The sequence below is a fragment of the Notolepis coatsorum genome (assembly GCF_963971535.1).
Source record: "Notolepis coatsorum genome assembly, chromosome: 19".
Classification (NCBI taxonomy): domain Eukaryota; kingdom Metazoa; phylum Chordata; class Actinopteri; order Aulopiformes; family Paralepididae; genus Notolepis; species Notolepis coatsorum.
The window spans coordinates 91,130,640-91,144,786 of record NC_140183.1 but is presented as its reverse complement, the minus strand read 5'-3'; the positions used below and the strand labels follow the sequence as shown (position 1 = coordinate 91,144,786).

Genomic DNA, 14,147 nt, shown 5'->3' with positions numbered 1-14,147 from the left:
CACCGGTGGTCTGAGACGGTCCAAACAAAGCCAGAGACCGTAGAGAACAAATGATGATGTCATAAAGATGTACAATTCTGACCTTAGTCGTCTCGAGACTTTAATGCTTAAAGAACATCAGTTCTCTCCTCTTCATCGACATCCCCTCATGAGTAAAACCGTGTATATGCAGATGATATATTAATATATTATTTATGTGATATATAATATGTGGCAGTAGAAAGTAGGTGCTACAAGTATTTGCAGGTTTAACGTGAAGGAGTCTGTCTTACCAACACTCCATGGGAAGGAGACGTCTCTGTCTGTCTGGTAGGACTGCAGTACAGACACACACCAGTCATCATCCACCTCGTAGCTACTGTACACAGACGCTGCAGAGAAAGACCCATCAGCATTACACGCACGCACACACACAACTGAGCGTTTTTCAGCTCAAAAGATGCTTCAAACCAGATAGACGTGCACATACCTGTACAGATGAGTGACAAATTAAAGGAAAAACCAACAGTGTCTTAACCCTTTCATTACTGTTAGTGTGGTAGTGAAATGGTTAACCTGGGCGAGCTCCCGTAGCTCACCGCGTATCTCGGCGCTATTTCTGCGTCGGGGACAACCGTGCTCGCCACGGATCTGGGGTACACGAGTTCGATTCCCGGACCCGCCGTATTTTCTCAGAGTGTCTTCCCCTACTCTACATCCCATTCAACCTGTTTCTGTCGGTCATGCTTGACCAGAAAAAGCGATAAACGTTTAAAAAAGTTTAAAAAAAAAAAGAAATGGTTAACCTGTAGTGTGGCAGTGAAAGGGTTAACCTTCTGTATTGTCGCAGTGAAAGGGTTAACCAAATTTTGGTAGTATGGTACTGAAAGGCAGAGGTGTGTTGCTCATGGGACAGGGTTGCACGCCGTGCAACCGGCTCTGAGCAGAAGCACGTGCACACAGGAATGCGCTGCACTCGACTGATGCGCCAAGTAGTAAGTACTTACTACTACTAAGAACGTGGCGTCATTAAAACAGCGTGCAACCAGCTTTGATATCAGCAACGCAACACTGCTGAAAGGGTTAAGCTGCATTTGCACCTAAACTACCTGGAACTTTAATAGCCAGGAACTACATTTCACAGAACTTAAGTTCCTTCCGCCCACTGTTCTCTGCGTTTGCACCGTGGTGTAAAGACCTGGGAGGATTAGGCAAAATAGTCCGCCGACGTGTGGAAAAGGTCTCTAGGCATTCAGTGTCTCAATTTTCTCTGAGATCTTCATGATCATGGTTAAATGAACAGACCAATGTTCCCTGCATACCAATGTTCCCTCTCTTGACATATATTGGTCCTAGCATTGAACACAGGGTTCCCACAGACATTGCAATATGAAATTCAAGTACTTTTCCAAGCACCATTTTTCATTTTAAAAGGGTACTTTTAAATGCTGTTTTTATAGAAATAAAAATCAAATCCAATATGTATGGCTTAAAACCAATTTCAGATTTTTTTTTTTTATATTATCTTTCTTCCCCTCCTTTTTCCCGATTTTTCTCCCATCCCACCCTTCCTGGTTGTTGCGTACTTTCCCCTACTGTTGGTCCGGGAGACCGGAGACTGTCACATGCTTTCCTCCGACGCATGTGCAGCCTGGGGCAGGCCAACCTGGCCGCGCAGGTTCTCACCGGGGAGAGTGTAGCGTGTGGGAGGCCACACTATCTCTCCTCAGATCCAACCCTCGCTGAGCAGGCGCCCCGACCGAACTGTAGGGGTCGCTGTCCACAACGCCCAGGACCCACCCTTCAGCTTTCCCACCCCCTGATACAGCCAATTGTATCAGTGTGAGAGGCCAGCCAAGCTGATAGCAACGCCGGGAGCTGGATTCGAACAGGTGTTGGTGACGAACATAATCTCCGTGCGCCACCTGCCCCCCCCCGACAATTTGTTACACTTTAAATAAGAACAATTCAGATTCAGAACAAAATGTTCAATGTGAATGGTTGATTTGAATTTCAATGACTTTTTAAGCACCTTGTAAAAAAAGAATTGCTGTTTTCAAGGAATTCCAGGCCTAGAGTTCTTTTGGTAAAAAAATCTAACACTTTAAGGACCTTGTGCGAACCCTGTGAACATGAACTTGCAACAGACCGCTCAATGCACTGGCAACTCACAGAGTCCAGATGACCGTATTTCCAAACGAGGCTGTGCCCGAATGGCCTAGTAATAACTATTTAAATACTTGAGCTGCAAAAATGTCACCTGCTTTAGTTCATACAATCTCATTGTACCTAAGAGATTTACTGGGGGGGGGGGGGGAATAATTGCTTTTGTGCATAGATCACTAGATTTATCAGTTAATATATAATATGCATTTCACGTTGCAGGGCTGTAGTGTAATCTTCTCTGCCCGTAGGGAATAGCGAACCTTAAATGCTTGAGCTGCAAACATTTCACCTGCTCAGTTCATACAATCTAATTGTAACTAAGAGAATAATGGAAAAATGAATCGCTTTTGTGCATAGATCACTAGATGTATCCCTTTAATATATAATACGCATTTCACATTTCCTGGTTGAAAGCAGATGACATTGGCGAAATGGAGGTTAAATGTCTCATTAAATACTTAAGCTACAAACTTAGGACTGTTCTGACCGCACTATATTGATGAAACTAAAGGGGTCACTGGGGGGGGAATGTTTTTAATGTATAGCTCAGTTTGTGCTGTGAATTTCTGGAAATGTTGGTTGAAATGAAATGCTGCGAGTACTCAATCATTCATGTTCAGCTTTGGGAACTTCTGCTTAGACCCTGGTCCCTGTTCCTCAACAAGTCTCTAGTTCCTGCCGTGCAAACCAGGGGCGGGGCTAGGGGGTGGCTACTTGGGCTCAAGCCCCGAATGTTTTCTGAAAAGGCCTGAATCTACTTTAAAAAAAAATATATATATATATATATTTTTCTTTTTTTGGACAATTAACCCTTTCACTGCCACGCTTATGTCAGGCCTTATACCGTCCTCTGCCAGCTCTATTTGTCTATGGAGATGTTCCCCTTCTTTGCAGGGCTATAACTTTTTAAATTGTATTGGTAAATTGACATTACTATGGCCCATTCAACGTCAAGTATCTATCGTTTAGGATGTAGCAACGTTCTACTTTTTCATTCACATATTCATACTAAAATACGGTCTAAAGTATAAATATGTTTTTATCGTTTTCTGCAGCATTCTGCAGAACGTGAGTTATAGCCCTAAATACATATATTAGATCATCAAATGTAGTTTGATACCGATTGACGTCAGATAAAAAATGTCAATTGTACAAGGTCCTACACGTCATGCCTCATCATCTGCTGGTGACCAGAGGGGGGGGGTTATAAGTCCGTGGCTGACGTTAAATAATTTATTTAGTATGGGTGATATGTTGATCGGAGCAGTGTGTATGTTTAATAATAATCAAACACGCTGAAACTCACCGCAGCTTCCTCGTAGCGTTGGGCGATCAGCATGGAGCAGAAAGTTCCCTATTATGGGATGTTTCCAGGTTGTATAATCCTATATACGTCCAAATCTAGTTGTTTATCGAGTTATTTGCAACTGATCGATGTCCAGTGTATCAAGATGGAGTCCCGCTAACGATAGCGAGTGCCCGGACGAAATATGGGCGAGCACCACTTCCGGCGCGGCACTTCCGGTTTTGGCGATTCGCCGATCGGCCACCAGATGGCGGTCTTGAACCGTTGGAGAGTTGAGAGGAGATCTACAGGAGATCTCAAGTCTCCGTGGGTGAAATATGATTGCCATGACAGATTTTTGAAATATTGATCTCAAAGACGCTGTACGACATCATTGGCAGATTACGCATGGCGGAGAATGGCGTGTTAAGTCGTCCTTGGCGATTAAAGGGTTAATCATTGTTACATGAAAATTATTATTATTATTATTAATTATTATTATTATTTGCTTCATTAATTAAAGGGTGTGAATTAGGGATGCTCGATATTGGCTTTTTTACCGATACCGATATTGTCCAACTCTTAATTTCCGATACCGATATCAACCGATACCGATATATGCAGGGTTTCACCCCCCCAAAAAATGGAATAATTTCAGGTAATTAACATTACATATCTCTTGTTGTGGAATTAACACAACATTATGCATACTTTTGACAATAAATAAAATCAGAATTTGTTCTTACTTGCTTCCCTGGGTAAATAAAGGTTATAGAAATGTAAAAAAAAATTAAAGATTTAAACCGATACCGATATTTTCCGATATCACATTTTAATGCCGATATCGGCCGATAATATCGGACATCCCTAGTGTGAATTTAAGTGTTCTCTAGTGCCTTTTGTCCGCTTTAAGGTGGTGGTATCGAAGTAAAAAAATTCCTATCTGGGCTAAGCCCCGTATCTCCTACAATCCTAAATCCGCCCCTGGTGCAAACGTGGCTTTAGTAAAGTGTTGGACCACCATGAGCCACCAGACCAGCTTCAATGCACTGTGGCGTAGATTCTGCAAGTAGTGGAACTCTACTCTACATTCTTCCAAATTATATTCATATATTCCAACTCATTTGAGGATGGTGGTGGAGACCATTGTCTCATGTCTTAACATGTTGGTCCACAATCTCCCATAGGTGTTTAACTGGGTTGAGATCTGGCGACTGAAGGCCATAGCAAATAATTATTTTCATACTCATCAAAACCATTCAGAGACCCCTCGTGCCCATTAGGACAGAAATGTTACATCAAAGGACAAAGATAAAGAAATAACTTTGTATTGATTTGCAGTGACCCTGCCCTCTAAGGACCCAAATCATGCCAGGAAATGCCCCCCACAGCATAACTGCTTAATTATATCATGCTGTATGGAAGCATCTGCATTTGTTGTTTCATTCATTGTTTCATTCATTTATTCAGATTTTTCCATAAAATGCGTCACCTGTCTGTACATACACATTCCTACCTTCTTCTATGTGATTGGCGGCTCCTAGCCACTGTCGTACGGCTCTGATTCCATCATCCGTCATGACCTTGGGGTACCTGGAGAGAAGATTACATCAGATATACTGCGTGTATACCCGTATTTGGACTCGTATCAGATTTCCAAGTATATTGATGGTGATATTGATCAAATGTGGTGGTGGGGGAGAACAGACCTGAACTGGAGCAGCTTGAGCAGGAGGTCGTTGCCTCTGTTAGACATGACGTCCTCCGGACTGCAACACAACAACATAATATAATACCAGTAGGGTTGTACAGTGCAGATACTGGTATGGGATATCAACAGGGTAACTAGGGTTGTAACTATACAGATACTGGTATGGGATATCAATAGGGTAACTAGGGTTGTAACTATACAGATACTGGTATGGGATATCAACAGGGTAACTAGGGTTGTAACTATACAGATACTGGTATGGGATATCAATAGGGTAACTAGGGTTGTAACTATACAGATACTGGTATGGGATATCAACAGGGTAACTAGGGTTGTAACTATACAGATACTGGTATGGGATATCAACAGGGTAACTAGGGTTGTAACTATACAGATACTGGTATGGGATATCAATAGGGTAACTAGGGTTGTAACTATACAGATACTGGTATGGGATATCAATAGGGTAACTAGGGTTGTAACTATACAGATACTGGTATGGGATATCAACAGGGTAACTAGGGTTGTAACTATACAGATACTGGTATGGGATATCAACAGGGTAACTAGGGTTGTAACTATACAGATACTGGTATGGGATATCAATAGGGTAACTAGGGTTGTAACTATACAGATACTGGTATGGGATATCAATAGGGTAACTAGGGTTGTAACTATACAGATACTGGTATGGGATATCAATAGGGTAACTAGGGTTGTAACTATACAGATACTGGTATGGGATATCAACAGGGTAACTAGGGTTGTAACTATACAGATACTGGTATGGGATATCAATAGGGTAACTAGGGTTGTAACTATACAGATACTGGTATGGGATATCAATAGGGTAACTAGGGTTGTAACTATACAGATACTGGTATGGGATATCAATAGGGTAACTAGGGTTGTAACTATACAGATACTGGTATGGGATATCAATAGGGTAACTAGGGTTGTAACTATACAGATACTGGTATGGGATATCGGACCGACACCAGGCTAAAGCAAGGTATCATGATTGGAGGATTCCCCCCAATTAATGTCAAACCCTGCTCGATACGATGCAGCCAACCTCTCAAGAAACAGAACATGTTAGTATCTTTTACTGTATGTCCGATGTGTTTTTTTCTTGTCGCGATAAGTATTTTATTTACATATTTTAAGCAAGAACAGGCTACCATCGTACAGTGTCTTCCTGTCAAAGGGAATCATGAGAAGAAGGCTTATTTCTTTATGTTTGGACTTCAGCTTTCCTGTATTACTGTATCTTATTTTCTTCTTGCGCCGTCTGTGAGTCCTTTGTGCCGGTATGTACCGGTATGTACCTCATACCACCAGGCAATAGAGTGTCTCTGATTGCAGTCTCTAGGGGTGGCATTTAGAGTAGCCACAGGGCACTCTAATAGAAATGTCTCGATGACGATGCCGCTGGAGAATGTTGCTATGCTGCAGCCCAAGAAAGTCGTCTGTTGACGTCTTCAACAGAAAGGGTACAGTAGAAATCCTCAGCGCAACCACATACATTCTATTGTAACTGCAAGATTCACGTGAGGTATTTTAGCGCAAATGTTTTTGTTCCTGTTCCATCAGAGACAAAAAAAAAATTCAACATGCAAATAGTATTTCACTAGTAGGTGGAAACAAAACAAGTGCTGGAGTAATTATTTACTCGTGCACATCTCTAGTCTACCAGTCACACGCTTCTAAATGGTGGAGCGACAGTGGCTCAGTAGGTAGAGTGGTTGTCTGGTAATGGGAAGGTAATTGATTCCGACTCCTCCCGGCAACATGTCGAAGTGTCCTTGAGCAAGACACTTAACTCCTAACTGCTCCCGGTGAGGAGGTTGGCACCTTGAGCAAGACACTTAACTCCTAACTGCTCCCGGTGAGGAGGTTGGCACCTTGCATGGTCGCCTCCACTGTCTGTGAATGTGTGAGTGAATGGGTGAATCCAAAGCGTTTTACAATTTGTTCCTCACATTTCACCCATTCACTCACACATTCACACACCGACGGTGGAGGCGACCATGCAAGGTGCCAACCTGTTCACCGGGAGCAGTTAGGGGTTAAGTGTCTTGCTCAAGGGCACTTCCGACACGCTGCCCGGGAGGAACCTGCTGATCGAACCGGGAACCTCCGGATTATCAGACGACTGCTCTACCTCCCGAGCCATTGTCACCCCCCCCCCCATGGTGGAGAGAACATGTGATGTGACTTACGTAGTCGTGATGATCTCATCTTGGGTTCTTCTGATCAGAAGCACTGGTCCCTGGTATCTGGGAGAAGAAGAGCACCTGTGTCATCATCAGCACATAGCCAACTGCAGTTCCAATACACTGTGTGATGTTCCAATGGTGTGATCGATTTCATTCACTTGACTTGTGTGCCTGGTAGCGGTACGGTTTGTGTCGTTAGGAATCCTGACCGTGTGTTCCACTCACTTGCACAGCTGGTCCGCGTTGTTGAGGTTCATGTACTGTCTGACTGTGTGTTGTACCAACGGTCCTGGCAAAAACAAACATAATCTCATTTCAGTCCCTGAAAACGACTGCCATTAACAGATCGTTAGAATATGACCTACGACGGGACTCACTCCAGCTGGCGGGCATGACCTTGAGGGCCAGAGGCAGCAGGTCATCGAAGGAGGCGTCCAACACTATCGAGCGGACCTCTGGGTATGACATCACCGCCCAACTGGCTGAGAGAGGGAAGAGGGGGTGTGAGAGAGAGAGAGAGAAGGGTAGGGTGGAGGTAAAGTGACAGAGGAATAGATTAGGTGTGTGAGGAAAGAGAAGAGGGAGATAAGCAGAGTCAGCGTGAGGGATGTACAACCAAAATTTGCTAATATTTTACTGTAAATACTTTAACATTCTACAGTAACATGATTGCATATGCCAGAATATCAGGGGGAGGGGTGTAACAGAATCGAGAATTTGAATAAATTCATGTGCAACACAGTATCAACATTAATTTTGTACATTTTGTAAATTCCAGTGTGATGTGTATTTTTTGTGTGTTTAGCCATGGTTACATGCTGCCTTGCTGGATGAAAGATTCCAAACATTCTGTGAAAGGTCGACTGTTGGGTCAAACTACACGGCATGTTCAAAATGGTTCCTTTACTTAATTTATACTTCTGCCGAAACGGAGAGCACAGAGGCCGTAGAGGAGGCTCTCAGACCACACACCTCCTGAAAGTCTTAACTATGCACCAAGCACCACAGACGCCGTGGAGGTAATGATTGCACTTGAGAACAATGATGCAGGATCTGTTTTATCAACAAAACAAAGACGAATCTGTTTCAGTGGAGGCTTGCAAGGTAAATTAACTGTACCACAGCTTGTATTGTCGACTCTTGAAAGACTATTATTATTTCTTAATTATTTGAAAAAGATCATCATGCACATACAGTATATGCTTGAGACTGCTTAGCTAGGTCATTATCGTTGTAATAAAGCTATTTGTAAAGACATTGAACAAAGGGCTTGGTGTTTTTCATTAAGAATTGACCAAATTTGAAGGGTTGAACAACGAATCTTGACCTCAAAATCGGAATTCGTATCGAACCTGAACATTTGTTTATCGTTACACCCCCAGAGAACATAATATGTCTCAGTTTTTGTAGTTTTTTTCCAAGCTATGGTGTCAAAGTAGCATCTATAATATATATATACCTGTAAAGCCTCCTATGGACCAGGCATACACGATGATGTCACTGAGCTGGAAGCCCAGCTTGTGAACTGCAAACTGGATCACTACGTCCATGGCGTTGGCCTCATTCTGGGGGAACGGTACACCCTGGGAGAGGAGGGTTCAGAAATATTGACACACAAAGAATTTCACACCAGTCTGCGGCTGTTCCAACACTTTCTCCACCCGAAAAGAACGTACGTCAACTACGCACTCTGGGGTGAAAGGGTTTAAGAAACTATCCTACTCCAACAAGGCTACTTTGATAACATAAAAAAACATCATTCGTGGTTTTTTATTTATTTTTTTACAACACTGTTCGTTTCTGACAGGCAGCAGAGCAAGAATTCCCACATGCCGTCGGCTTCCACAAGCCTGCTTAAAGGAACACGCCAACATTTGGGGAAATGTGCTTATCGTCTTCTCCAGAGAGAAACAAGAAGATAGATACCAGTTTCCTCTCTGTGAGTTCAGTAGAAAGCTATCTGGCTGCATGTTAGCCTAGCTTAGCACAATGAATGGAAGCGGACATGACCGGTTAGCCTTCGGGAGAGGTGTTAGTTGGACAATGCATAGGCTAACCGGTCATGTCTGCTTCCATTCAATGGTGGCGTGTTCTTTTAAGTATACTGGATACAGAAGAGCACAGACTTGGGTTTACTGCCATAAGATGTAAATGTAATCCACGATGGGGACAGTATTACTTACCGTACTGCCTGCAAAGCCTGGGTGGTTCCAGCCCAGTACTGAGTAGCCACCTACAACACAGGGTTTATATGGACATCATTATATGAAATAATAATTCACTTTTATTCCTTCCACTCATATATATATATATAATTTTTTTTTAATAATATTATTATTATTATTATTATTATTATTATTATTATTATTATTATTATTATTATTTATGCCATACAATTCATAAACTCCATTTATTAAATAAACATCTCTAAATATTCGTATATATCTTTATATATCTCCGCTGTCGGATGAAGAACCCCGTACCTCCACAAGCGTCAACCCCTCACAAACAACCCATAAATAATTTTCAGACAAACACCCATATACAGTATTTATGAAGTTCCACATTGGATTTCCAATGGGCTTCAAGGTCTCTTGGGTCATGAGTCAATCACAACATAGAGAACTGTGGCAATTTTTTATTCAAGTAAAGATATGAGAATCACCTAAACTTTGACTATGACAACCTATACAGGTTGTTATTTGTGACTTTGACTATACAGATTGTTATTTGTGACTTTACTATACAGGTTGATATTTGTGACTTTACTATACAGATTGTTATTTGTGACTTTACTATACAGATTGTTATTTGTGACTTTGACTATACAGATAGTTATTTGTGACTTTACTATACAGGTTGATATGTGACTTTGACTATACAGATAGTTATTTGTGACTTTACTATACAGGTTGATATGTGACTTTGACTATACAGATAGTTATTTGTGACTTTGACTATACAGATAGTTATTTGTGACTTTGACTATACAGATTGATATGTGACTTTGACTATACAGATAGTTATTTGTGACTTTGACTATACAGATAGTTATTTGTGACTTTGACTATACAGGTTGATATGTGACTTTGACTATACAGATAGTTATTTGTGACTTTGACTATACAGATAGTTATTTGTGACTTTGACTATACAGATTGTCACCAGAGTGCCTTTGTCACCTTCTTCCCCTGGTGAAGGAGAGCGTCTCTGTACTTCCCTGACATCTGAATTGCCTATGTGATGTCACCAATAGGTGGAACCTCTCATGGTCCAATATGTAGTTTGATTGATTGATTGAAAACGTTATTAACAGATTGCAGCTCAATACATACAATTGTTAAGGGGATGCAGACCAGAGAAAGACTTTCGTCTTGTTTACATCAGGGTCCCCCATTTTCAATTCATCATGACATTTATGTCATACACGACATACAGATAGACAGTACTGCTACATCTATACATTTATGACATACCAGATTTGCAAATACAGTACTGTTTGTGATACAAAAAGAGTCCAGAAAAGAGAGTATATACATTTGACGTAGAAACTGTACATTGGAGGAGGTTGGTAGGTGGGGTTGGGTGGGTGGGGGGTGACTGTACATTGGAGGTGGTTGGGTAGGAGGGGTGGGTGGGGGACACTGTACAACTGTACAAGCAAAACTGTACATTGGAATATTGACAACCATACTTGGTCATTTACTGTACATTGGAGGGGGTTGGGTTAGGACATTTACAGGGGCCAGTTTAGAATTGCAGTCTCCCGTAGGTGTTCTTTGAGAGTGGTTTTGAAAGTTGGTAGTGATTCACATTCCTTTACAGCTTTGGGTAGGGCGTTCCACATTGATGTGGCATAATTTGCGAAACGTGTTTAGTCCCTTGTTTGAGCCGAATCTGGGTTTAACATGATTTGTGGAGCTCCCTCTGGTGTTGTGATCGTGGTATTCACTGACCTTTGGGAAGTATTTTGACATGTACATGGGCACCTTGGTCGTGTAGTGTATCTTGTAGATCAGGCCCATTGCAAGTTGCTGTACTCTGTCATCTACTCTAAGCCATCCTAGGTTGTCAAAGTGGGCAGGGGTGAGGTGGGTTCTAGGAGTAAGGTCAAGCAGTAGTCTGACCAGTTTGTTTTGAGATGTTTGTAATTTTTGTTTTTAGCGCCTTTGAGGTGCTTTGGTACCATGAGGTGCAAGCATAGTCGTAGTACCCTTGAATGAGTGCTCCTGCCAGAGTCTTCAGGGTATTCTTGTTTACCAGAGAGGAGATCCGGTACAAAAATCGAGTTCGTTGGTTGACTTTTTTTTATTACATTGGATGCCATTTTGTCACAGGAAAGATTTGCCTCTAGGATGGAACCCAGGTAGGTAATTTCATCTTTCCTTGTGACAATATTGTCACCCACTGTAACTGAGAAGCCGTCGGTCTTGCTGAGTTTGTTATTTGAACCGAAGAGAATGGACTCTGTTTTGCCCAAGTGTAATGATAGTTTGTTATCAGCGAGCCATATGCAGATTTTGCCTAGTTCCAAGCTGAGGGTTTTTTCAACCTGTAACTTGTTCTTGTCAGAGACCAGCAGGGCTGAGTCGTCCGCAAACAGGAACAAGTTGCAGTCACAAGCTGACGACATGTAATTTGCATAAATTAGGAAGAGTAGCGGTCCTAGTATGCTTCCTTGTGGAACACCACAGCTCACTGTGAGGGGGGGGGATAGGGTGCCGTTTACCTTCACCATCTGTTCCCTCCCCTCCAGGTAGGATTGCATCCAGCTCACTGATAGACTATCAAAACCAATTGCTTTTAGCTTTGTCAATCAGAATGGTGTCAATCAGAATGGTAACATGACACATGGTAGTGACATGACACTTTTAGTTTCAGCATACACAGAAGACTAATACTGCCAAATATTGTGATCATAAGGCCCAGTCCTAGTAACAGTCACTGTAATTCATGTGGATTCTACGAGCATCTATGAGGTATAGTTCAATTTACCTATCTCAAGCACCACCACCTTTCATTGATCGTCCTATCACAACTGTGGTCCGAGGTTGTGATTGGAGGATCAAAAAAGAAGACAGGGTTTGAGACATTTAATTTCCTCACCTTCTAGTGGAGTATTCATACAGCCCACCTCATAGAAACCAGCGTTCCCCTCACAGCAGACCACCTATGACACAACGCAACAATGTAGCTCAGAACACACTAAAGTTCTGGAGGTCAAGTCACACCTACACATTAAAAACATAGCACAAAATATAACATAAAAGATACAATCAAATCAAAAGATATAATAAAATCAACATGGATATTCATATTTACCAGTGTCTGTCCGCTCTGTCCTCCATCCCTCCTACGATCCACAAACATGGTGTCAATCTCATTGCCGTCACACGCCACAAGCTTGTTTCTCTGGCCATCAAACTACAACAGATGGGAAGCAAGAACTGGGGCAGTTAGCCACTTGTGTGTGTGTGTGTATATCTGGGTATCTGTCTATTTGTCCAATATTAAATGCAACCTGTGGTTTATGTGTATGTATATGTAAGTGTGAGGTTATGTAGGCTGTGAGCAGAGACCGATGATTACTCACTCTAGCAACTAGTAAAATAGCCAGGATTCCCAACAACAAAATCAATGGACCCATCTCAAACCCTGCTCTCTTTTCTTGACCGTCCAATCACAACTGGTGCTTCCCTCCAAGCAACAATTGTGATTGGATCATCAAGAAAAGAGAGCAGGGTTTGAGATAGGCCCATTGCTTCAAAAAAGCCTGACTTGCCTCATGCAGATGCTGTGTAAAGACACAGTTAATACGTTTCAGAAGCTTCACACCTCAGCGACACCAGCATGACTCACCTCCTCTATCAGCCGAGCCTGGCCTTGCTGCAACATGGGCTTCATGGCTTTGTGCAGTAGCCCAACAGAGCCTGGGTACAGCATCCTCCTCCCAAACGAGTGGGCGATCAGAAAACTAGAGAGAGAGAGAGAGAGAGAGAGATAAGAGTGGGTAGAGAACCAACAGATTACTGGTATCTGTGTTTACCAGAGGAGGGACAGAGGGGATAAAAGTAAGGGGTGAAATAAGGTGCAGGCCTAAAGCGGAAATATACTACAACATAAGCAGTACATCACTGCTGTCACATAAAATCTTGTAATCCCCCCCCCCCCCCCCCCCCCCCCCCCCCTGGAAGTGTAAGCCGTCACAGTCCTTCAAAGTGCTGAGCAGGATCAATGGCTTCAGGGCCCCTGGAACCCATTCAAAACTCAGCACAGAAATTAAAAACGGATCATTGCCAATTTAAAAATAATGTTTTGTAGTGGCTTAGTTGTGTTGACACAGCAGGAGTTTTTTTTCTTTTCTTTTTTTATCGCATGCCTTCTTACATCAGGTGAGCAGCCTCTTACCTAAGTGCCAATCTATGACTAACACTGGATGTAATATTTAGGCCAGTAAACAAAATGTTTACTTGCTTACTAACGGCAAAGTCCGTCTCTACGGAGAGGTCATCTCACTCTGCCGCCATCTTGATAACGGGGACTAACAAGACCAGACCCCTATCTCTTTGAATAGGGGGGGGTCATCCATATCTTTTTTTTTTTTGATCCACTTTTTCTCCCATTTTCTATTTTTTCTCCCATCCCAATTTCGTATCATCCAATTCAACCCTCCCCTGTCACGGACGCTGTTTCTTGCCTCCCACAAGCCGGCTGCAATGTGGACTAAGTCATACATAGCACAAGTCCCCTCCGGTACTTGAGGTAACAGCAGTCGCATCTTTTCACC

The 14,147-nt window shown here is 42.4% G+C and overlaps 1 protein-coding gene across 1 annotated transcript in view; it reads right to left on the bottom strand.

Annotated features, from left to right (window-relative positions):
- abhd16a (abhydrolase domain containing 16A, phospholipase) overlaps window positions 1–14,147 on the bottom strand; it is a 33,945-nt gene that overhangs the window by 9,788 nt on the left and 10,010 nt on the right. The window contains exons 8-18 of the mRNA XM_084335655.1: window positions 13,220–13,334; window positions 12,683–12,784; window positions 12,467–12,530; window positions 9,544–9,593; window positions 8,820–8,943; window positions 7,738–7,842; window positions 7,586–7,649; window positions 7,364–7,420; window positions 5,140–5,199; window positions 4,947–5,023; window positions 273–371 (exon numbers count right to left, since the gene is read on the bottom strand). Of these exons, the coding sequence (XP_084191781.1) occupies window positions 273–371; window positions 4,947–5,023; window positions 5,140–5,199; window positions 7,364–7,420; window positions 7,586–7,649; window positions 7,738–7,842; window positions 8,820–8,943; window positions 9,544–9,593; window positions 12,467–12,530; window positions 12,683–12,784; window positions 13,220–13,334 (917 nt within the window). The remainder of the gene's footprint in view (window positions 1–272; window positions 372–4,946; window positions 5,024–5,139; window positions 5,200–7,363; window positions 7,421–7,585; window positions 7,650–7,737; window positions 7,843–8,819; window positions 8,944–9,543; window positions 9,594–12,466; window positions 12,531–12,682; window positions 12,785–13,219; window positions 13,335–14,147) is intronic.